Source organism: Plodia interpunctella, chromosome 8 (genome assembly GCF_027563975.2).
Source record: "Plodia interpunctella isolate USDA-ARS_2022_Savannah chromosome 8, ilPloInte3.2, whole genome shotgun sequence".
In the NCBI taxonomy this organism is placed as follows: Eukaryota; Metazoa; Arthropoda; class Insecta; order Lepidoptera; family Pyralidae; genus Plodia; species Plodia interpunctella.
Genome location: NC_071301.1, coordinates 9,856,341 through 9,881,353, shown reverse-complemented (window position 1 = coordinate 9,881,353; position 25,013 = coordinate 9,856,341). Strand labels below are relative to the sequence as shown.

General features: G+C 34.6%; 1 protein-coding gene across 2 annotated transcripts in view; it reads right to left on the bottom strand.

Annotated features, from left to right (window-relative positions):
- Nucleotides 1-2,245: 2,245 nt before the first annotated feature.
- The window catches only part of bs (blistered), a 232,296-nt gene continuing 209,528 nt past the window's right edge, over nucleotides 2,246-25,013 (bottom strand). For both annotated transcript variants that reach the window (XM_053748437.1, XM_053748436.1), the window contains 4 exons: nucleotides 8,418-8,554; nucleotides 7,424-7,674; nucleotides 6,442-6,618; nucleotides 2,246-5,317 (listed from right to left, as the gene is read on the bottom strand). In XM_053748437.1, coding sequence (XP_053604412.1) covers nucleotides 6,455-6,618; nucleotides 7,424-7,674; nucleotides 8,418-8,554 — 552 coding nt within the window. In that variant the 3' untranslated portion in view covers nucleotides 2,246-5,317; nucleotides 6,442-6,454. The remainder of the gene's footprint in view (nucleotides 5,318-6,441; nucleotides 6,619-7,423; nucleotides 7,675-8,417; nucleotides 8,555-25,013) is intronic.

The following is a 25,013-nucleotide window of genomic DNA, read 5'->3' as shown; positions in this document are numbered from 1 at the left end:
AATTTAAACACAAACTATTTCGAAATATCGATTTTACTAATCAGCCTGATATACCTATGTGGCATTTGAGTTCCGCAACTTTTGCCCTATTAGGGTTAAAGACTTGGTATGTACCTAATTAAATATAGACATGATTTATGGCAATTTTTCGGCTAAAATGGATCTTCAAAAAATGTTTTTTTTTTGGGTTTCATCACGTTTCCCAATGGGAGCTCCTTTCACACGTATTCTATGCCCTATATCAACATTACCTTTACCTAATTATTTTTAAGCCTAATTCCAAAATAATTTTAAATCTCGACTCGCCAGTCTCAACTTAAGCGACTAATTTTTCATAAATGGAAATTAATATGTTAACTGAAACTGACATTGTGGCCCAAATTGCGTATTCCCCGAATATTCCTCGGTAATTATGGTCGGTGAATATTCATCAAGCATTCGTATAACGCTAACTTAGTTGCGGAATTCGTTGCTTCTCAGTTTGTAGACAACTTTCACAAACGTTTACTTTGTACCTGCGAAATTCTTGAAAATTAAGTTATTAATTAATCTAAGCGTTGTTTACGATCTTAATGCAATCATTAATTTCGTTTCAAACTCGCAACATATCGGTAGAACTGTAAAAGTGAATTAATGTCAATTTGTCAGCCCATAAATATTATTTTGACAAATAATACATATATTGTAATATAGTTTTAATATGTATTATACCTTTAGGTATATAGTGTTTTACGACCGAAGAAGAAACCGTGAAAATAAACAGATGAGAGCGGGTATAATTATGATAATCACGATAAAAATTACACACCATAAAATTATCTGAATGTTAAGGCTTCAGATAAAATATGAGCAAGTAATTTAAAATTTATTTGAATTTTACCAGAAGCGAAAATCGAATCTTGAAACGAAAATAAAAAGATCCATTAAAATATCTATTAGAAATCTTTACCAAATATTAATATTCTCAAGTATAAACTTTTTCAAACACACAATGAATATATTTTTCTAACAAAAATACAACTGTTTATACGCTAACATCGTGAGAGAATGGATCAAAATATTAATCAAATTTTGTTCAAACAACCTAAAAACGTATGCAATATGTTACAAAAATAAGAAAAAAATACCATCTCAAATTTAAAATTGCATAATTTTTATGCAAAACTGCGAACCTAATATGGCGGAATATTCAAGATTTTACTTTCAAATGACATTGAGGAATGCGTTTTTTGTGCGTGTAGGTAAAGTATTTACATGGGGAAATATCGGTAGATCATTGGCTGGCGGTGTATATAGAATGGTTGTGCGCGTACGCACCTTATGAGGTCAACCGGTGCTTGGCAAATGAGAATAGAGGGGGGATGGAGACGAATTTTGTTAAAAATAAACTAAATGTATATTAGAAAAATATTACTGAAAATAATATAATAATATTTTTTTTTGTTAAAAGCATGAACTGAAACGACCAAATTAATTATGTTTAGGCATTTCAATTATTTGGACACTACATGATCCAAAGATATCTTAGGGATTAAAATTATGTCACTATTTGTGATGGAGTGATCCGAAATGTATAGTTTTATTATTATTAAAATAAAGTCATCTTGTTAAATAGAAAAACGTCATTAAATAGTGATTTTCTCATTATTATTTTACAAGTAATCTCTTAAACCGATACAGATTAATTCATATTTTTATTATACTTACCGACTCCATTGTTTTCCTCCTGTCAGATAGAACGATCATTTTCCATCAACTCGCTTATTGGCTAGCTCTCGACCAATAACAACTACGCATAGTTATTAAATTACCCATAAAAATGTTGACGTACAGATCAACAGAATAATAACGAACCATTATTACATGACCCTAAAAACTTCAAGTAATGTATTGTAGAAGATCAACAGTTGCATTGAAAATACAAGAAACCAAGGATCTAACAAAATTGGTTGGTCGCCTTCGTTATGAAGTATTGTTATTTTTTTATAATCAATAAGGTCTTCAGATAGAAGTTTTTGTTTTAAAAATGTTGTAAATATTTTGAACAAGTACATTATTTTAGAGCAAAAAACCCAATCACAGATTGAGCTAAATGTGACATCTTTGTATATGTTTTTCGATTTTTCTATTTATTTCTATTTAGGTACTATATTCTTATTGAAATACAAAACAAAAAAACAGTACCTACACCTAATCTTCACTTAAGGTAAAAAACATCCTAGAGACACAAAAATTAAACAAAATATTATTTTTCAATATTTTATTACAAAAAGTTTAAATGAAAGGAACATTAATAATAAGTAGAGAAAAACAATCAAAACAGCATTTGTTATCATGTTGTTTTATCCAAAAACCCCGTCACAATAACTTAAAAAAAAAACCAATTGTATTTGAACTTAAAAAAAACTCATTGACATAAAAGATAATATTTATGCATTTTTAATTAATGGGACCTAAAGTAAAGACGGACAAAACGATATATATTAAATGCGAACATCTTGAATAAAACAATGTCAGGCCCAAATCAACAGGCCTATAGATAAAATAGGAAAAAAAAGGAAATTACTAGGTCCACTATAAAACTTTGCTAACAAACAAATAAATTGGCAACCATACCTAAAATCAGGGTTATACAGATAATTCTAGAAAGAAAATATTTGAACATAAAAATGTTCTCCTTTCGTTTTCTCTATTAAAGTTTATATAGTTGAATACTATTGGTAACCAGCGAAATATTTGATAGATAACTTTTACCCTAAATTTGTGATTTATATATATGACTGGTTCATGGATTTTTATAGCTTCTTTGATTTAAATAAACAAATTGCGATGAATGGGTTTATTGTTTGGATAATTTTCCTTTTTTTTTTTGGATAACAAAGGACATAGAGAATAACAAAGGACAAGGTTATGAAAGTACTTAATCATATGTTATACAGCATTAAAAATCTGTAACATTATAACACAAAATGCAAAATGACTAATTAAAATTAGAACTAGTATTTTCAGTATGTTTAGGGGGCAATATCTTCGAAATAAACAATTTGGTAGTTTGTCCGTTTAAAACGATTTTCCTGTAAAATGTTTAAATAGTGTTAAACAATTATTTCTGTTTGCAAATAATTTTATTTATATTTACGGTATTGCATACTGGGGGCTACCATGAAACACGTAGCACGTCGTTGCGTCCACACGTTTTCACTTTCTATTATGCAATGCGAGAAAAGGAAGCAGTATATGAACGTTAGTAACGTGCTACGTATTTGTATGTTTTGTGGTAGGTATTCTATGCCCACGCCTGGCTTAGGTCAAAGCAGTTACGCAGTAGGCAATTTCTGAACAGCAAATAAATCTTGTCAATGGAAAATCACAGTTTTTGTAACAATTCTTCATTGCTTATTTGGCCGTCGGTAACAAGATCTATCGGTTGAACGGCTGAAATATTGCCCCCGATATAAAATAACGAGAATATAGAATAAGCAGAATATGGGTCTGTCATGCATTGATGGGTGCGGTGAAGCAAAATATTGCGCAGTGAAGTTTGTGGCTTTAAGGCGCTTTGTCCCCCATACAAGCGCAACATCGCATTTTTTATCAAATGTTTCTTTTTCGATAAGAAATAAAATATATTGATTAAAATGCGATAGTGGTGCTAGTGTGCGTTGGTAAACTTGGTTACAGATTACCAAGGGTCGGCGACGGAGTTGCTTCTTAAAATTCTTTCTTAAATATAAATTCAAGAAAACGATATTTTTAAATATCTTTTAGAAGTTTTTTAATTGAATCACCTAGATTATATGCTTTTCAATTTGTATATTATTGAGGTCATTAAGTCACATGTATCCCACATTGAAAAGTAAAAGCTTTAAAGTCTTTGGCATGATTATTTAGCAATTAAACACCTATTGACAGCTACATCTAAAAAAATATTTCACTTATTTGGTGACAGGACACAAAATCAGAGATTGTATAGAACGACAAATACGCGGGACTTTTTTTTTGCACAACAGGCTAGTAAAATATTAGACACGTAATTTCTATTGGGAATTTACACTGTTAAGTTAGACCAAGTGTATACTTCTATATTCTCTATATTCTATGCTCCAAGTAATTGTTTGGTACAAAAATACATGTTATTTTTTGATACAAACAATATTTACTAATCTACTTATATGTATAATAATAAATTAGACATTTCTTTTCACAATTTAATTATGATTTACATTGTTATATTTTGTATACAATTTTATATACTGGCAAGGTACATTGGGCAGTATCTTATAAAGCCCAAAAAGCACTAATTTTGCATAATTGATTACAATTTGAGTTAACATCATAATTATATATTTTTCAACTGATATTTTTATTAAAATAGAAAATAATTAAATTCACAGATCGAAGTCTAAATGACTTGTAATATATAATTTTAATAAACTCAGACAAATAGATTCGTCGACATTGTATGTGTATCTATCTAAATTATTGTTTGTAATATAGGATTACGTAAGAGCACACTCGTAGCTTGAAACAAAAAATAACATTTGAAAGATTTTGTATTTCTTTAAATATCTTACAGTTGCGACGTGCTCAGAATGCGGTTATGTCAAATTGCCCGTAATATTGTCAAAAAGTAGTATATAACTATGTCTTTTATAAATTTCATTAAAATCGGGCTATGTGGTTTAGCCGTAAAAATGTAACAGACAGACTTTTGACTTTATTAGTGTGGATAGTATGGACTGGACTGATAATAAAGTTTAAAAGCTATTAATTTTCAGGAGGGAAATGCATAACAAATATATTTAAACGTTTTATTTTTCTTTTGTGCGTACGTTTTTATGCGTTACGAAACCATGTTAAAGTTTAAATTTTTAGATTTTATCAGATTGTCGATCTGTCATAACCGCATTCATCAAATATAGGACAATGTAATATTTCGTTTTATGACCTGTGGGCGAAGTGCGGGTTTGCATTTCATTTCTTACCATCGAATCGATTCGAAGTGAGACGCAGCAAACCAATCACATTGCGCCATTGTGACGCAACGACAAACAAATTGCAAGTCGCTTCGAATAGATTCGATGGTGAGAAGTGAAATGCAAACCCGCACTAATCCCTCTGAAAAGCTGTTTCACTATGATTTTCTGAAGATTGTTTTCTAAATTACTTCTTCAATGTTTAAAACTTACCATTATAATAGTAGTACAAAGTAAACAAGTCAATAGTTTTATTTAATACTTATATCATGTCCAAATATCAAAATTTGGTAGGATATTGGTAGTATCTATGAAGATCTTCGACACCGCCGCTTTTTTATCTGTAAAAAAGTTATGTGATGAAATTACACAATTAAATCTATCATTTTCATGAAATAAGTTTTTACGAAATTAAATTTATGGGTCAATTTTTTTTGCGTTATCATCGCTTACATACTGGAACAACACTCATAGAAGGTAATAAGGTGATCATATTTATTTTTCACTTGTGCCAATTTAGGATTTTACTGGAACCACATTTTTTGTCATATTCACAGTAATTGTCTTGCCAGTATCATGATAACTAAAACATGAAATCATTGGTTATTAAGTACTAGTAATTTCAAATTTCGATTATACATGAACATGTTCGCAGTTCATCTTTTAGTGATTTGGGCTAAATATCCACTACTAAACCATTTCGAATTTTAAGATAAATTATGTACTTGTTTCTTGTTTTTGTTTCTAATTAGCTGTTGCCCCTTGCTCCACACGCGGTATAAAGTAATTTAAGGCGCTTTGTATCGTTGTTTTTTTGTTTTTATTTCTTGACTTGTTGTTGCCTGCTGCTTCTCCCGCGGCACAAATTAATTTAAGGCGCTTTGTATCCGGACACTAGCTCTACCATCATATTTGTGTGCGTGATAATAATCATCCGATTATTATTTATGACAGATGATAGACTACCCGTTGCACGCGGTTACGCTCACGACATAAATGATCATATAGTGTGTGAAATGGAAAACGCAACGGCAAACCACACATTAATATTGCCAAGAAAGTCGTTCAGCTATTAGGAATACGATTGAAGGTGAAGGATGATAATAAACACGATATCGTAAGCGACTTCCTTCCATAAGGTAATGAGAAAAGGTTGCGTTGAAGTTTGTTGTGCCGCTTCTTCGTCACCTGCGTTTTAGAAGTCGGCAGTAGGCTTAGTTTTAGTTTACGTTAGTCAACTATTGACTATACGTTACGTACGTTTAACTATACGTTATCAACATTTGACGAAGCAACCTGGATAACGTTCAGATAAGAGAGATTACATTTAATTTTCAGTAAATTTTTGACGTCAATTAGTGGTGTATATTATATTAATTCTAAGTCAATTACTCACATAATGTCGCTTTTGAATTTAAGGTACGTTTTGCTCGTGGAACGTCACATATTAGTATGGATTTCTTACCAAAACCAAGTCGTCACTTCCTGCCGGTGCTGAGGTCCTGCAGTTCGCTGCTGTCGTCACTGGAAGCGCTCACTGGACCGCCGTTGGTGACAGTCGACGTTGGGTTGGAAGCCGCGGCCATCGCCATATTCGCCATCGATAGAGGTATGGTTATAAATTGCTGGTTCGATGTTGATGCTGGAAAAGGGAATTTATTTGAAGAACGCAATAATTTTGTCATCATCATCATATCCAGTGTGTTATTGTTAACACTGGTGTCAGATTTTAATCAAGTCGTCTAAAGGCATCTGACATGACTTTTACGAATAGGTATTTACCGCCATCTAGTATATATATAGTATTAGTCGCATACACACTAACGAAGTAAACTGTCCACCAGTGTGCAGGTTTCCTCACGATGTTTTCCTTCACCTGAAGCAAGTGGTGTTCTATGAAAACTACTATATATAAGTCAGATTGGTATACAAACTCATATGGCACGAGTAGGATACGAACTTGAGACCTTTCGATCCACAAACGTCTTAATCATTACACCACCACCGCTTCAATAATTTTGTCTAGAGGTTAGATTCCATTCAAATTAATTTATTAAAATTAAATATGTTTGTCTATATCTATATACTAGCTTCGGGTCCGACATCTCTTGCTTAAAAACAAAATAAATTATACACCGAAACCTTTCTTAGGAATCACATTATCTATTGGTGAAAACCGTATGAGAATCCGTGCGGTAGTTTTGTTTTTATCACGAATAGACGCGGTAGAATATTTTATTTTATAATATGTCTATATGTGTGTTTCGAACTTACTTTGGGGCTAACTGAATCCTGTGTGATTTGTCCATGAAAGAACAAGTCTTCCGATCGGGTGTGTTATATCCTCATAATGGCCCCTCCATAGCAAGGGAACAGATCTCCACACGACCTTCAGCTGTGAGGAATACTACTCTAGGAATGAGAAAAAGGAATATTGATCTGCTTACCACCTTCCTGTCCTTGATTGGCAAGACCTAAAATGAAACTATGTGGGTAGCTCATGGCCAGGTTTCCTAGCCCAATGTTGGTGCCTAGACTGTCCAGACCAGCCAGTACTCCAGGGTACAGCATGGCTCCGCCTGGGAGGTCGATTTTTGGCAAGATCTTGGTCAGGGGTCGTTGGGTGGACTTGCTGCTGTCGGCTTCTTGGGTCGTCGAGGATGTGGACGCCTGGGACTCGGCCTGGACTTGTGGTTCCCTGGAAACAATGTCATCATGAGCCATTTCAATATCCCCACTGTATGGCCCTTTTATTGGATGGATAAGGAGTGCCGATTGGCCGTTGACCGGTGAGTCAAGGTCCTTACTACTAATCCATCCGTCACATCAAAATTGGTCGGTTTTAACTACATGCAAATACAGCCGGGACCAATGGTTTAACGTGACTTCCGAAGCACGGATGATCTTTATAAGTAAAGACGCGAACGCGGTTATGATTATGAGTAAACGAAAATCTATTTGTCCCCATCAGGAGAGTAAGGGCGTTTGTCCACCGCCGCCGTCACCGCACGTCACGGGCCGAGTTTAATATGTCTTATCTTCTTCTGGTTTTATCCCACAAACATTCTTTATTTTCTATAAATATAGTATTTAATTTTTTTGCCCATTTTTATTACAATCATATATTATGACAGACAAAATAATAACTGAGCTCGTCGCACCGCGACGGCGACGGCAGTGTGTGGGACAAGTTCATACGTGTTTTGTATTGCTGGCAGTTGATCGGCCCGTCAAAATCTCGGGCCACGTTACTCGCAATTTCGGCGGCCGAGACGACAGAGCTCGGGTGCGGATGTGCGGACACGCGGCGCGGTGGACACAATTAAATGTATGAACCCGCTACTTCGGCGCCGTCATCTCGATCTCGGTGACGTGACGGTGACGGCGGCGGTGGACAAACACACTAAGTACGGATTAGTGGAAAAAGCTCCGCGTTGGTACCTGCTAGTGCCGTCTCTCTCCACACTATTGCTGACCCACTCCTGTTTCAGATTCTGCGCGTGCAGCAGTTTCTCGCTCGGGGACTCTGGTTCGCTGCCACTTTCGTCGCCACTGTCGCCCGAGGAGGCTGGCTCGTCCTGCAGCAATAATATAACATATTTAAACTGCTCGATAAAATACCTATTCCATGTTTAAACTTAGAAGAAAAAAATATGTGATTAAAGTAGGCAATATAATTATAATATAACGGTCAGAACCAAAGATCATGCATTCCGTCTTGTATAATATTTTCTGTCAGACGTTGCTGTTGATTATTCAGCCAAAGCTTTGCTATATAATGTGGGGACGCAATAGACAGCAATGTTTAAGATCTGCGAGTAAAAAAAAGATTTTTGTTTTTCTTTAGTTTTTTACGACAGATTTTTTGTTTCTCCAGTTTTTTTTTTTAAATTCGAATAAGAAATGAGCAATTTTCAATTAAATTTTAGCAAATATCAAATATACATTTCACATAAAATCATTTTGAATATTCGGCGGTAATAGAGTAACAGGGGAAGAGTAGACTAGGCGAGTACGACCAACTACCCTAACATAATTTTCTGCTAAAAGCCTTTAGGACAAGTTCTCAAGGTCTTTGGAAGTAAATTACACAGTTTAATCACTTAAGGTGCCGGTCGATTTTTATAAGACTAAAAATTATGACGAAAATAGTAGTAAATTGAGTTAGAACAGAAACTTTTGTGGATTAGGTATGTATATGCATTGCTGGTTTTCCATTGCGGCGCATAAAACTACGCAGATTTCACGCATATGTGTTGGCATGTGTCTGAGTCGGAGACAGTGTGGAGCTGGCGTATAATACCGTAGTTTTCAGCAGTTAACAAGTTCCATATTACTATACACCTATATACGCTTGCAAGAGTATTCCGACTATCGCCTTAAGAGACATCAGGTGTAAACGCCCTCGAGCTCTCCGAAACATTTTACCGAAAAAACGTTATCTCCTTTACTACCCCACTCGAGCTGAGCACCCCGACTAGGGTTGTCAAAACAGGAATTTCCTTTGAATTTTGATTTTCACCCTTCAAGAAAAATATTACAATTAATAAAGTTGGCACAAAAAGCCGATGTTTTTTATGTTTTTTTTTTAAAGGAAAAGGTAATGACACATTTTTGTCATTAGCCCATAGGCGATATCAAATCAAAGCCATAAAAGTCTAGGAAATTGCAAAGAAACAGACTTTATCAGGAAAGCTGATTTTCTGATCTAGTATGCCAACCCTAACGTTACATTACGGACCTGTAAAACTGTCGTGAAACTGTATTGCTTACCCAACCTACCCCTTTTAATGCCGGCCACAAAAAGCATCCTTCTAAAATATTGCAGCGCTTTTATGATCAAGGTTAAAATAACATTTTTCAGAGTAGATTTTTCCGAGTTGTGTAAAACCGGCAAGGTACTGACTACATGTGTAACAAGGTACGGCACAATCTACCCAAATTTATTGCAAATTCAGCTGTCTTGGTACTGGAAATAGGTCCTATGGACTAGGTCCAACGGTGACGGAGTGATAACTTATCGATACATTTTGAAACAATAATCTCTAATCTTAGCGTTTTCCTAGTCACTTCCGCCGCCATAGAGCGTTGGAGCCCAGGGTCCACTTTCCTACTTTTTCTCCTAAACATCGTACAATCTTCGGCATTAATTTAAAATAATAATATCGTATAATATCTGCCTTAAAAGTTCATTAAAAATAATATTTTCTTTATTTTTGTCAAATGTTCCGCTAATAACATTTCACTACGTATATAAAATATTTGCGACGTAATCGTTAAGAAATTTTGTTTAAATTACTTACTGATGAAATTCAGGCATGACCATTACGTTACAACATAAAAGGGTAAAGGTATATTTTATAAAAAATATACATCCTAAAACTTGCCAAGAAACCCAGAGCCCTTAATTTGGAGTGATTGCGGTGAGAAGGTAAAAAATGAAGTTTTCGAATCCAGTGAAGTTTCCCAACAAAATGTCCATTTAATTGATTGAGAAGCGAACTTTCCGTGGATATAACCGAATTTCTTAGGGCGTCTTATAAGTTTTTCTGGCTACTATTGAAAATCTCATTTTTAATCATTCTCTCGTCTCCTCATTCCATATGATTTATAGAACAACTAAGGTTTAGTTGTTTAGCAAACAAGTATAGGTAAGAAGAAACAATTTTGAAATCTTCAATCTTGAAAACAATTATACAAAAATTTTAAGGTTTATTTTTCAGTGGCCCTTGGGTTTTCAGGAATCACAATTGAGATTTGAATACGATCATATGATAACGAGTTTGCGATTCGATATCGTTTGCGATTCGATATTCGAAGTGAGATACAGCGAATCAATCACATTGCGTTGTGATTATTTTTGCGTCACATCAGCGCAATTAGATTGTTCTCACTGAGAATCGACTCGATTGTGAGATGTGAGCAGCAAAGTCGTATTACACACAGATGAGAGAGAAAGAGTGAGTAAGCTTCGAAAAGAAGTAATTTGTAGGACAATAAAAATTCTTACCGAGTTGGAAGTGAGTATCGGACGCCATCCAAATAGTAAGGAAAGAGAGAAATCACGTGGATTAGGTTCGCTCACGCCGAAAGGATAACTAAAGTTTGGGATCGATTCCAGTGATATGGGATTTCCAAGTTCGCGAGTTACGTTGTCCCAGTTTCTTTAAGGATCTCAAACTAATGCCCTTTGACTGTTCCATGAAATCACATGGACATTTTGTCAGTAAGGTTTTTTGTTGTTTTTCCTCCCTCTTAACTCATACGCGGCGTCACAGCCCCAAACACATAACCGCGAAGACGAGACAGATAGTTTCTTTGTCTCATCTGAGTATTTTCGTTATTTCATTCGCGACCACGATGACGCCATAAAGTCAGAGGTCCATGTAAAAATTAACCTTAGACAATATTTAAGAACCATATACCGATAGGTTCGCAGATGGTCGGCGTGTGTGTATAAATTAGATAATTAGGACCCCATCATCCTGAGGATGTCGTGAAGAGAAGCGACTAAGAGATGAAAATACAATGAGAGCTGATACGAAATACGGTAAAGTCGCACCCGAATGTTTAAAAGTCATAAAATAAATTTAGTTCGTAATAACTGTATGTTGCCCAAATAAAGAAAATAAGATTATTTTTAAGACCTAGCGCTGTTAAATCTATAGCTCGCCTGCTGTTCTGTCCCAACTGCGCCACATCCTGCAATATGGAGGACTTAGCGATGAGCGCCGCCACATACTGGTCGAATATCGTCTGAAAAGCCATTGCGACTCGACAAGAAGAAGTAGAAACATACCTTATATACCTTTCTGGTTTTTAGCGTATTGTTGTATACGAAGCAGTGACGCTGCGAAGCACTGAACTTGTAGCAGGCAGGTACATATAAGAATCTAAGCACTTTATTAATTTTACGCTACAACTCGAGAAGGCAATATCTAGAAGGAAATAAGGCAAATTGAGTTCAGGTTCTGCGACTATTGAATTTGGCGGGAAACGAGCAGCACTCGATCTAGATCGGGCCGCACTTTAGATCCCAGTTGATGACGCCTCGGAAATGGGTTGCGTAACTGTGTTATAGGTTTTCGAATCCTATCCTGACGCGTCAATCTGTCTGTCTGTTCGTGAACTCAAAAAGTACTACACGGATTTTCATGTGGTTTTCAATAATAGATGGCGATTACTAAGGAAGGTTAAGGTGTAATATTTATTATGTTTTGACCCGAGCGAAGCCTGCTTGAATATTGCATACATACAGTTACAATTTGAAATACGGAGAAGGACATTCCATTTCATCCCGGAAAAATATCTGTTCCCGTGGAAAATCACGCGAGAGTGGAAGAGCTAGTCTAAAGTTTTCTATCGAAACTGGTTACGAACAAGTATGATAAAGACTTTGATCGCATCTGGTTACGAAAGTTTTGACGGTGGCTTTCACTTAAGTCTTTTACAGCTAGTCAGTAATTGACTGAAACTTTACGACTGGTCTTCTCGAAGAAATATAATATACTCATAGTTTCCAAGCGTTATTATTTCTTATTTATTAGTTCTCCTGGCATTTATATGCTTAATGTGTTTTTGAAATAAAGAAATTATTAAATTATTATTACCATTGTTTCAGATTACTTATCGTCTTAAAACATTAATTAAACACTTAACCAACGTTAAATTTTTATCTTGTTTATAATTTTATTGTGTTACGCGACGCAGTAAATCATTGCAGTAATTAAATGGTATCTGAATAAAGTATCGCCAGTACAATTGTTAATAAATACCTACAAAGGATGATTTCGAATGCGCGGCCGATACAATCGAACGAATGCGGTGTTTTCGTATGGACCTGCCCGTTTTATGCCGACGTGAATGCGTGAACATGGCTTAGTTAGTATGAGTGCTTTTACTTGCCGCAATGAAAAACTAGCAATGTATACCGTATCCGATAAAGTTTAGCAAACCGTTCGACGTAAATGTGGAGCCGGCATTATGCTGGTTATACACTATCGTCGTAGATCAGCTTCAGATATCTTTGGCGATTTAAAAATATTGCTAAAATATAATATATAATTTTATATAATATATAATTTTTATATAATATATAATTTTTTAAATTATGATATGTCATTAAAAAAATACACGTATACAGTACGTCACAACACATTTGTAGTAGGTTTGACGACCTCGGTTTCGCAGTGGTAAAGTTCTTGCCATTGAATCGAGAGGTCCCGGGTTCGATCCCCGGTCGGGTCATGATGGAAAATGATCTTTTTCTGATTGACCCGGGTCTTGGATGTTTATCTATTTATGTATTTGTTATAAAATATAGTATGGTTGAGTCAGTATCCCATAACACAAGTCTCGAACTTACTTTGGGGCTAGCTCAATCTGTGTGATTTGTCCTAATATATTTATTTATTTATTTCAGTAATAAGCTAGTCGAGGCTTCACAATTTTAAGATCTTATTTTTGGGGATTTGGAAATGTAATTAATATTATTTTTTTACAGACACATATAGATATACATATAATATACAGACTTATATAGATATATATATATAATAGACACATATAGATTTATATATAATAGACAGACTTGCTCAGTCTCATAGTAGAAATTTTATAATAAATTAAAAATAGCGTAAATATAAATAATAATACGATAATAAAATCTATCATAAGGTCAAATTTAATATTCGTCGAGTTTTAGAAGCGCCCAATAATAATGAAACCGAAAACTTTCGCGAAACGGTACACATTTCCCATTTAACGCTGAGCTGAAAGGTAATTATAATAATTAAACATTCCGTTTCACAATGCGGGAACTTTGTATCAGCGTCGGGTGAAACGGGACGCAAATATTGGGATAATTCGAATTTTAAGTAAATTAACGGCTATTGTATTGACCTAAGTCTTAGTATGGTGTGATTGCACGATGGTGTTCCATATTTCGATTATTAGTAAATATTAATCGGTCATCGTTCTTTATAAGTAGGTGGCAAGATCAATTAATCTATAACAACTAGTGTTTGTTAGGCTTCAATAGTTTATGACAATAGATCAAGCGCTTTGGAAGTCGGCCTTATTAGCAGTAAATGTAGATTCAAGTAATTTTTTGTCAAATATCCCTTCATTTTCCCTTGAATATTTTCTAGATAGTATAGAAATAGTGTCACTATACCTCATTTTTTTTTCTTTATGTGGATCTGTTTGCCTCCAATTAAAAAAAAAAAAGTTTTATTATACTTATTTAAAGCCGTGTCCACACTAGGACCACTGTTCGCATGAAACGCGTGGGCGTCTCCTTTATGCACTCCGGCACTAAATAATAATAATTGTGCTTAACTAACTACCGTTTAACGCATTCGGCTTTCTTCTGTGCATCTGATAAGTCAATGGTACAGTCAGCGTAAAAGTTATAAATACGGATAATTTATTGACATTGTGAAATTGACCGTTTCTACGCAAAATAAAACAATTCTTCTAAAACATTTTTATCAAATATTTTTATGCATTTAGGTAGGTATATCGTGTGAATCAAATGTTTTCTACAGTGATTACAAGCTATTATTATTACAATTATATATCTAGCACACATTACTATGTTCGGGTGGAATCATGAAACTGAATTTTGAAGCAGATATCTTAAACAGACTGAGCTGAAATTTTGTCACGTTTAGTATAAAGGACAATGCTCCACAAAGCCCGTGGTAAAAATTTCTACCCTGATAGTAGGGACAAACCCAAGAAGTGCTGGCTTGATGTCGTCAAGGATGACGTGCCAATGGACGCCGATGGTCTGACAATTAGGGATGTCGATGAACATGCGAAGCAGAAACGAAAATGTAGGATGCTCATAGGAAAGACGCTCTGACGCGGCAAGGAAGAAATTGCTCTAAAACGAAAGAGTAAACAACTGCTATGCTGACGCTACCAGACTCTGTTTTTGGCGGCGGTCTGTTTTGTCCACTTTCTAGTGACGTCACTGCCTCATTATGGCCGCGGTAACTGTAATGCGCAAGCGCCAGGACAATACGCTTCAGAAAACAATGGAATATGTTATAGGATTCTGTATATTGAGATAAAGAGGCATAAGTACTTGAGCAGCAAAATGGTAAATTTTAGGGGTCTTTAAAATTTTATAATAATTTTTATCTTAAAAATTGTATTTTTATCTTAAAAACTGTATTTTTATCTTAAAAATTATATTTTCATCTTAAAAATTGTATTTTTAACTTAAAAATTGTATTTTTATCTTAAAAATTGTATTTTAATCTTAAAAATTGTATTTTTATCTTAAAAATTATATTTTTATAAACTGTGTTTTTATGTTCGAGAATATCATTATATTCTCGAAAATGATTAGTTGAAGTTTCAACCAATCAGTTCCTACTAGTTAGTGGGAGATGGTTGAATAAGAACCAAGTAGTGGGTCAGCTTGAAAATATGACACTGTTCTAATTTAAGAGAAAACAATTTTACTCTATTACGTCAATCGAATATTTTCGCTAAACTGATTTATGAATGGAATACAACAGATACTACATATGGTTAATCGATATAAAGTAGGCTACAAGAATATAATCCTATAATAAATAACGTGCTAACCTTTGGGCGTCGTAATTTCTTTAAATAAATTCACAGTCAAATTTCGGGGCGGGGAATTTTGGGAATTTGCATTCGTGTGTATGTTACTCGAGTGCACTAAAGGGTATATAAATCACTGGAGAATCCCGAATGCAAGCGAAAATGCAGCCATTACCGCGATATTCGATATACAGGTGCGCGCGCGCGGGCGAAGGTTCGGGCTGCTTCGGGTTTTTATGCTTCAATTTTAATTTATCCTTATTTTAATTAGATATATATAATTGTATATATATTTTTACACGGAAGCGTAGATTACAAATTGCCACCAGAGTTAAAATATGCAATAAAATATATTTGATGATTCAAGCTACAGAAATAAAGTACGTGAGACACAACACTTCAAAATCGATGCTTTACTAACAGTTAAAAGCTATCTAATAGTATTATGTACAGATTAACTATTGAAACTGTCTAAAAGGGAAATGTAGTTTGGATGTTATTGAAAGAAATTATGAAACAGAAACAATCAGCAATGACTTAATCTACTGTAAAATAATCTACTGTACTTATTTTGGCCGTGGCGCAGCACCTGTCTCGAAAAATGTAAAATATTCGTTGGAGAGCTTCGACATGCAAAGAAGAAGAAGACGAATGGAACTACGAATATAAAACGCCGGATGACATCTCATGAAGAAATATAACCCAAATCTCTGGCATTATCGTAGATCCCCCAATTACAGGTACATTGTAAGAGAGACAATATTTATGCAACTTGGCAAAGGCGAGAAATACCGTTGCCAAGCGAAGTACTTTTGATTTAGCGATCCAAAAGGTAACATGAGTAACGTTTTCGTTGTTTGCACTGAAGTGTTAAGTAGAGAAGTAATAATATTTTGCATAACACATAAAAATACAGAGTGTTGAAACAAGATACACGATAAATTATTGTCACCTTAAGATTTTATTTATAAACTGTTTTCATTTGTCTTTGAATAGGTTCAGCCTATTTTGTAAAACATCTTGGGTTATTAGATTAGTTGAAAAAGTCTTTTAATATATCAATTAAAATAATTCCGAAAATCCCAGATTGTAATATTTTTGGAAAAATATTAAAAACATTGAATGTAGAAGTTATATTACTTTTTTATAATATAAAGTAATATAAAAGCTTTTTAAGTATAGCAATTATAAGTATAGGTAGCTTACATAAATTATTGTGATGTTTTAGAATAAATCATCTTTAAAGTACTGGGAAAGAAGATAAAATACTCGTGTGATGATAATAATGACAGTCAAGATGTGAAACATTTCGTTCACGAATATATTATAGTACGAAACGGTCCGATCCCTTTGCAAAATCGTTACGATGGTATCTCGTCGATGGTGTCCGATAGGGCCGATCGTGAGATACACAGATACCGGCGGTAATAAGGCTGCATTTGTACAATTATTTCTGAAATCATATTGTGAAAAATACGCGAAATATATTTAAAGACCAATGGGTCGCCATATCTCATTAGTTTATTGGTAACTTTATTTTAATGTAAGTTTATTTTGATTAAGAGAATATTTATGCTGATTAAGATGTCTTTTTTAAATTACTTATTTCACTTTATTTAAGGTTAAAATTCTCATTCGTGAATCTAACATTTCGATTGTAAAGTTATTAATTTCGATGGTGTAAAACAAAAATATTCATTTTCAATAGTTAGTATTAGTGTCTAACTATATGAAAAAATATAGGTTTAATTTACAGTTCCTAACACCAACGTAAACATACTAGTTCTCATACTTTATAAAACTGATTATCTATTTAAAAGGCCAGTCACACAATAAGTTTCATAGATCACAGTACGTTTTGATACCGTGCATAAGGGGGGCGACTGAAATATAGTGTCTTTTGTGACATGAGATTTATACTGCCTCAGTATAAATCTCATGTCGTGTGTTGTGAGAATGGCCAATATCACTGTATTCCTGATAGTATAAGGTATATTATTTATCATACAGGATATTTTTCAATTATCATATATACCAGAAACTACCTAGCTCCTGCGATCTTTCTCTTTTAGTCATTTGAGCATTTTCCGCAGCCATTGAGCTTCGGAGCTCAGTGGTCGCTTTCCTACTTTCTCGTCTCACTTCGCACGGTCGTCGGCATCCCTAGTTGTCAGACCATTGGCACGCATATCATCCTTGACTGCATCAAGCTAGCACCTCTTGGGTTTGGCCCCTTCTGTCAGGGCCAGACGTGGCATAGCCCAATATTTTGTTCCCTACGTAATTTCCCGGTCCACGTAAGACGTGACCGCACCAGCGCAGGCGGCACTCCTGGAGTATGCTATGTTATGGACGTGTAGATGTCGCGTGAGGAAGAAGTGATAAGCTTACATAGAACTATGTAATATGAACATACAAATTCAGTAATGTAACTAAGCTTCTTCTATCCCTCTTACTCATACAAAAAGTTAAATCATACTTTAAACTAAAATATGTTTAGTCTCGTTCTGTCTATGTAAAATATTGTAACGTGCGATAGCGACAAAAGATATTTAGACTAGAGTAAGAGTTAACTGATGACACCTAGTGGGTAAAAGTCTAAAAAATTTGGCACGACTTATTCAGTACTTTTGAAACTGGCCAATTTGACATAAATAAACAGAGCTGACAAAACACTCGCGCGCGACAATAAAAAAGTGTCGAAAAACCCGGGTTATTTAAATAAGAACATTGTAAATCATTATTCCGTGGACCATACAAGTGTCGCGCGGGACACGCTTGACTAACAAACACGTGTATAGTGGGAATTCCTATTATACTGGACGGAATGCGTCCGCTTGATTTTGAATGGGCCTTATTATGCACCCATTTACACCCGAGAAGCGACCAGCAAGGAGATACGGATGATGGAAGAGATAGTCTTTGCTTGAAAAAAAATATGTGAAACTGAAAAGCTTATAAACGTGGCTCTCAGCGCAAAGCGCATCAGAGTAGCCTAAGCATAACATATGCAATATGAAGCTAATGAATGTATAATAAGTATTACATAAATAACGTGAAATATTTTGGGTTAGGCTACCTTGGAGCTAATGACCACAAATGTAAAGCAGGTTAGTTTTTTCCATATTAATTGTACGAGTATATTAAAACGCTATAATTTTTCATTATTACAAGACAAATTTAACAAAAGGCTATCCCAAATTCCAGTTAGAATGGACAGCGAATGCGAGACATCTTGCCATGGATTTGATAGCAATTTAGTCTGTTAGATATTTCGTTAGTAAGTCCGAATGACTCAAAGTTTGTCGAAGTTAGACAAATTGAGTTTTTTTTTTGGTTCTTATCGTATACAATTAAAATCGAATTTTCAAAATTTGACCGTATAATTTTTATTCGGATTTCTGGTTTCGAGGTGTGTTGCGACATTGAGAGATTCTATTGGCAATTGCCACATCCAGTGCCGTAGCCATCCATGTGGAAGATAGGAAAACAGTAGCGCGGCGTATGATACGCATCTCCCGGCTCGGTAACAAGGCCCATGTTTCTGTCAATCGCACTAATGTTGCACTCGTACAAGTTTGCAGTTTTCGTGCGCGGGTGGGGATGGACTGGTTTATTGCTTGTGCATACTAATGTTCCAGATACAATGTACCTGCGGCTGTTTTCGTTCGCTTTTGATACACAACTCCGGTTTAATTCAGTGTTTTGTATTTATGAATAACTTAATAGTTTAATATGTATTTAGAAGACATATCCTTATTTAATTGCAGAGGCTAGTGGTCGAATGGTTACCGCGCAGTTTCACGTTCGAATACTGATCATATATTCACCTTCTTCCTTAACATTTCCAATCGTTTGGTGTCGATGCAATATGTTATTCGTCTCCATTTCCTCTAATACTAAAGTCCTAATTCCTTCATATCCACATAGTCCATCCATCTCTTTCTTAATATCACTCTACTCACTCTTCTTCTGTAACCTACATAATCAAAGTTCTTTTCGATAAATGTTCGAATACTAATCATATCTTATGAGTATGTTATTTGATGTCTCAAATAAGATTTTTTGAAAAAAGAAGTGGGATTTGTATTAATTTGTTTACTGACACCAAATATCTCTTTGATATCTATCTTCTTCATAGTCGTATTCCTTATGGCTGAGGATCGTGGTCATTACGTGGAATTAAACACACACAACAACTTTCTTGGCATTGTTAATGGAATGGTTTGCCATTGCCTTCTCCATTTCACACACAAGTTAATAATAATTAATCTGTGTGCAGGTTTCCTCACGATGTTTTCCTTCACCGGAAGCAAGTGGTGGTCTATGAAAACTACTATTCATGAGTCAGATTGGTATACAAACTCATGTGATACGAGTAGGATTCGAACCTGGCACCCTTCGATTCACAGGCGGGCTTCTTAACCATTACACCACCACAGCTTCATATCTATACTTTAAGCTTTATCGACCATTTTTGTCTAAAAAATGTATTCATGTTGACAGTAAAATAATAAACACTCAAAAGAAGTCACAAAGCACCGCGGCAAAGGAAAGAAAAAAAGAGCTATAGTGGCGTTCTTTGCTGCTATTACAGAGCCAGCACTCTGGGAATATCGTCAGGGATCATAATACTGACTATTGAAGGATGAGTTATGTAGAAGAAAATTCCAATTTTCTTACAAAATAGAACAGGCAATATGCGACTGTCCGCATTTCTATAATCCCATACTTAAATTATAAATACGAAAGTCGGTCTGTCTGTTTCGCTTTCACGGCTAACCGCTAGGCCAGTTTGGATGAAATTTGAAATTGATATGGTTAATGATCCGAGATCAAACATAGTCTACTGCAAGAGAAGCTGCGGGCAACAGTTAGTTTTAGTATATATTTTAAATTCCCGCACGTCAAAAGGAAACTTCGCAGCTCACAAGGTAAACTTTTTTGCCCAGACTGACCTTTAATTGCTTTCATCATTCTTTGCAGAAATGGTTATATTTTTATCAATTTAAAAAATGCTAAAAGCTTCTTAAAATGCACCTATTACACAAAAAGGTTACATGGTAATGCTTCAGCACAAATCTTAAGAACAAAATGGCCGACAAAAAATCAGCGTTAATTTATTGGATTGTTTACACTCTTTATTTTTTATACCTCTGTCAGAGTATATATTGGTTTGCGTTTAGTATTTTCTATTCTTATTCTCTAAACAGCCCAGCAAAACCGTACAAAGCACACACTTTTTGTGAAGAAACTGGGTAAATATTGTATCGAAACATGTTTACAATTTAAAATGCATCCTCTACATTTTTATTCTCCTTGCGCTTGCGACATGCAGACAAGGGGAAATTAAAATAAAATTGTGATTCTCCGAGCGAAAATAAACAGCTTCAGGAGCTTAAATGTTTTCTCTGATGCAAGACTGTCATTAAATAGAATGTCGTTTACTAGCCCGCCCCGCGGCTCTGTCCCTGTTGGAAATTCGGGAATGAGTTCAGTAAACTGCATGTCAAGTTACCCAGCCAACGCTATATGGCGGCCATAGCGGCGAATTTGCAATGATTTGTGATAGCTTGCTTTCTGTTGACGGTGCACTATCTGATACTATAGGATTTACCCTATTCGCGTACTTAATTTAACTTAAGCTACTAGTAATTAGTAAATATTTTAATAGATTTCCGTTATTCCCATAAGCAACTATTAAGTGATTGCATGAATTAGCAAAGAACTATTAAAATATTCGATATTTACATTACTTTCGTGTCGTGACATAACACGAGATTTTATTAGTATTTTAGTTGTCTAAATAAATTATTTTCATTTACATAATGAATATAAGTTAATACACTTCATGCTACAGGCAAAAATTTTGGTATTCTGCTGTACTCAATTCACTTTAAAAAGAAGGCATATGGTTACTTTAATCGCCTTTTACGTCAAAGGTCCAACACGAAATCCCGATCTCTGATCGCAGTGATCGCGTCACCGCGACGCGTGTCCATTGTGGCACTCGTTCGATTCTCGCGGGAGAGATAAAGTGACCGAGTCCTGAATTTTAAACGTGTGCCAATTACTGGCGATATTTTATTTTATTTTTATACCGTGATAAAAACTTCGATTTCGTCTCTCCATAGCGTAATTTATACAGGGTGTTACAAAATACACAAGTATTTTGTTACCTGTCACGTCTCCCTATAAAAATTACTGGCAGAATTTGATATCGTTTTTATCAGTCCACGATATGGTTGAGGGGTTTGATTTTTAGTAAATATAAAGTGTTATAAAATACCTAAATATATACATACAAGAGAGCAAGATTGGTGTCCTATACAAGGGGGTTAAAAGGTGGTTCTCAGAGCGTTTCGACCGCTGGGGCAGCGCTGACCGAACTACCCCAAACGATGGCTGAAGATAGAAAGAGATGGAAATACATACAAGTTGGTAGAATATTGTACCTTGGTTAGTCTTTAAAGTATTCGTAGTTTAAAGTATCGTATGTATATAGATAAGTGCATACTTCTTGATTTTCACAAAGTTCGATACATAAACAAACAGTCCAGCACCACCTGCGTACACCAAAGCACTCGACAATAAATCGTAAATCAATAACAATAAACCACATTTTGCAACGACCTGAACCCAATTCCGATTAAAGGACAATGAGATGTCGTAATTCCTAATAATAACATTAGAACGAGTCTAGACCTATTCGGGCTGAAAGTTGGACAAACTGGGATTTGGAACGAGAGTGCGGGTTGTCGGTAAAACGGTATAAGTCATATTTATTTATTTGTTTAAAAGGATTTCATTCTAAAAGCATTCTCTAATAGTCAATCTTTAGGAAATGCTGAATGATAATTGAGATAATATATATTTATGCGCTTAGAGAAATATTTTTGTTTTATTTACATAAATTATGTAGTATGATTATTTTACCTAAACATGACATATATACCTTATTTCATATTTTCTCACGATAAAATGAACGATCCGCTTTAAAAATACAATTCCTATTTTATTTGCTAATAAACCATTCATCATTTCATAGCAAAATATACACGTATCACAACTTCGTATGTACGTAAAAATCCGTTACTCCCCTGGGAACCTACATGCTAAATTTCAAAGCTGAAATTTATTTCCTACGCCCAGTAGTTTCGGCTGTACGTTGTCCGTCAGTCAGTCACTCAGTAACGGAAGAGTTTTATATATATATTGATTATAAATGTTAAACTTATAATCTTTAAAATAAGTATATATTATTAGGTTTTATTTATAGTATAGTTTATTCTCCAAAAGTTTTGTCTAAATAAACCACCACACCCTTTCAGTTCGCAGTTGAGTAAACTGTTGACCGATTCATGCTCATAAATTTTCGCACCAGAAAATTCCATTTATAACCATCGTATTATAAGCTTGTTCATATTTTTATAACGACAGAGACCAGTCATGCATATGTGGCCACTGGGCTGACAGAAGCATGGAAGCGACATGCTTTTATTATTAATTATTGACAAAGGCATGTAAGTTCCATGCTTTAAATTATTGATCATTAATCATAATTAATTAATTTTTGAAGATCTATACAAATAAAGTACTAAGCTAGTATAAATTGTTCTATTTTACAAGAGTCCCAAAAACGCTTATATTCTAGAATATATATTTCTCATTTTAAAACAATTTTATTCAAATACATAATTGCTCTTTTCATACAAAAAAGGACATTTTGAAGTGTCTGTTTCTGTCGCCTCACCCAATGTATTTGTGAAAACCATTTGTGGCGTGAAAAACGATTAATGTATTGTTTCATACAATAAAGGTTTCTCTCGTTTTGCGGGTATTTTGCGTGAAATTTCACTATTGTGTAACCGCTTTTGTTACACAAATATGGGTAACGAGACAAATTGTGTCATTAAACGTCTCATTTTGTTTAACCTTTTGACCGTCACTCGCTTTGAATTAAATAATAATAATAATATCTCAAAAATTAATATTTAAATATCGAACATGACTAGTATAGGGCATTTCATTTTTTCACTTTATTTCACAATTTTCACAAGTATTTTCACGAGTACAAAGACAAAGATATAGATTATTTATTATATTATTAAAAAAATCGTTCAAATTATAATAACATTTATCAATCAGCAAGGACTTGAGGTGCTTTTCAAATAAATTTAAACTCTGATCTTTAACTTGTTGTGGAATTTTGTTATAAATTTTAGGTGCCATACATACAATACTTTTACTGAGTAATGCCGTTTTAGAAGGGTGTAAACATAGTCAAAGTATCAAATACTCAAGTTCTTAAACAATTTAATTTACCCGCGGAATATTGCCTATTCTGTCATTATTTGTTAACTTTTTCTATTTACGGAAATATATCAATATATTTTTTTCTTACCGCATTAGTGTAAGCTTGTTATTTGATAGATATGATTTATTCAAGTCGCCCAAAGGCAACTGATATGGCGCTTAAAGCCAAGCAGAGTCAGGAATTAGTGAATAATCAGCTAGTTTGCTGGTTTACTCACGATATTTTCTTATAACGGGAGCAAATGCTGAAAGCTACTATAGCTATAGCATGTAGCAAGAGTAGAACCTTTTTTTCGCAATACGAAGATTTCAGAGTTTTTTTGCGTATTCGAAATACGCATTTCAATAAAATCGTGACTTACTCGATTTTGTCCGCGCGCCACACGGAAGCGGGACAATGGTCGGCCAGATGAAAGAGCATTTAATATGCGTGACGTCACACTAATGGCTTTCCTATGACTATTGTTACGGGGTTTATTGGATTTATTTATCGTCCCATGGGGAATTCACGCGAAACTCCTTAAATGTTAACGGGTCAAGCGAATTAAGGCGATCGGTAATTGGTCCCTTTTTTGATCTACACAATCTGTTGTTGGGGCAATAATTTTTAACTAAATTGACTTTCTTCAGAAATTTCACGAGTCGCCTAAAGGCATCTGACATGACTTTTCATGACTACCTACCACGTCTAGTGGCGAGTAAACGCATACCTACTAGTGAACTTATACTAACAATCATTAAGAACTAATAAGAACTTAAAATAGCAACCATTATTATGTTGGGGGTGTATTTCACTTTGTGCACCTGAGTGGTATCACGGGTGAAATTTTGAGTGTCCTTATTTCACCAAACAAATTGCAACAAGAAATATTATTTGGGACTGCCATGTCTTCTAGACAAAAGTAGCTAAACTAATAAAGATAATTTAAAAAATAAATACATTGAATATTGCATTAAAACTGATATTTGTCGACGATACATATTGCGAGTTGCCAATTCGATTTACATGGGTAAAACTTTAGGCAGTGAGACGTAACCAACGACATTGTGTATCGTCACGAGATTGCCACACTATGATTGGTTTTGCGAACGACGAAATTGCGAACTCGCACTAGTCTCTCATCATCACGTGTAGCCAAT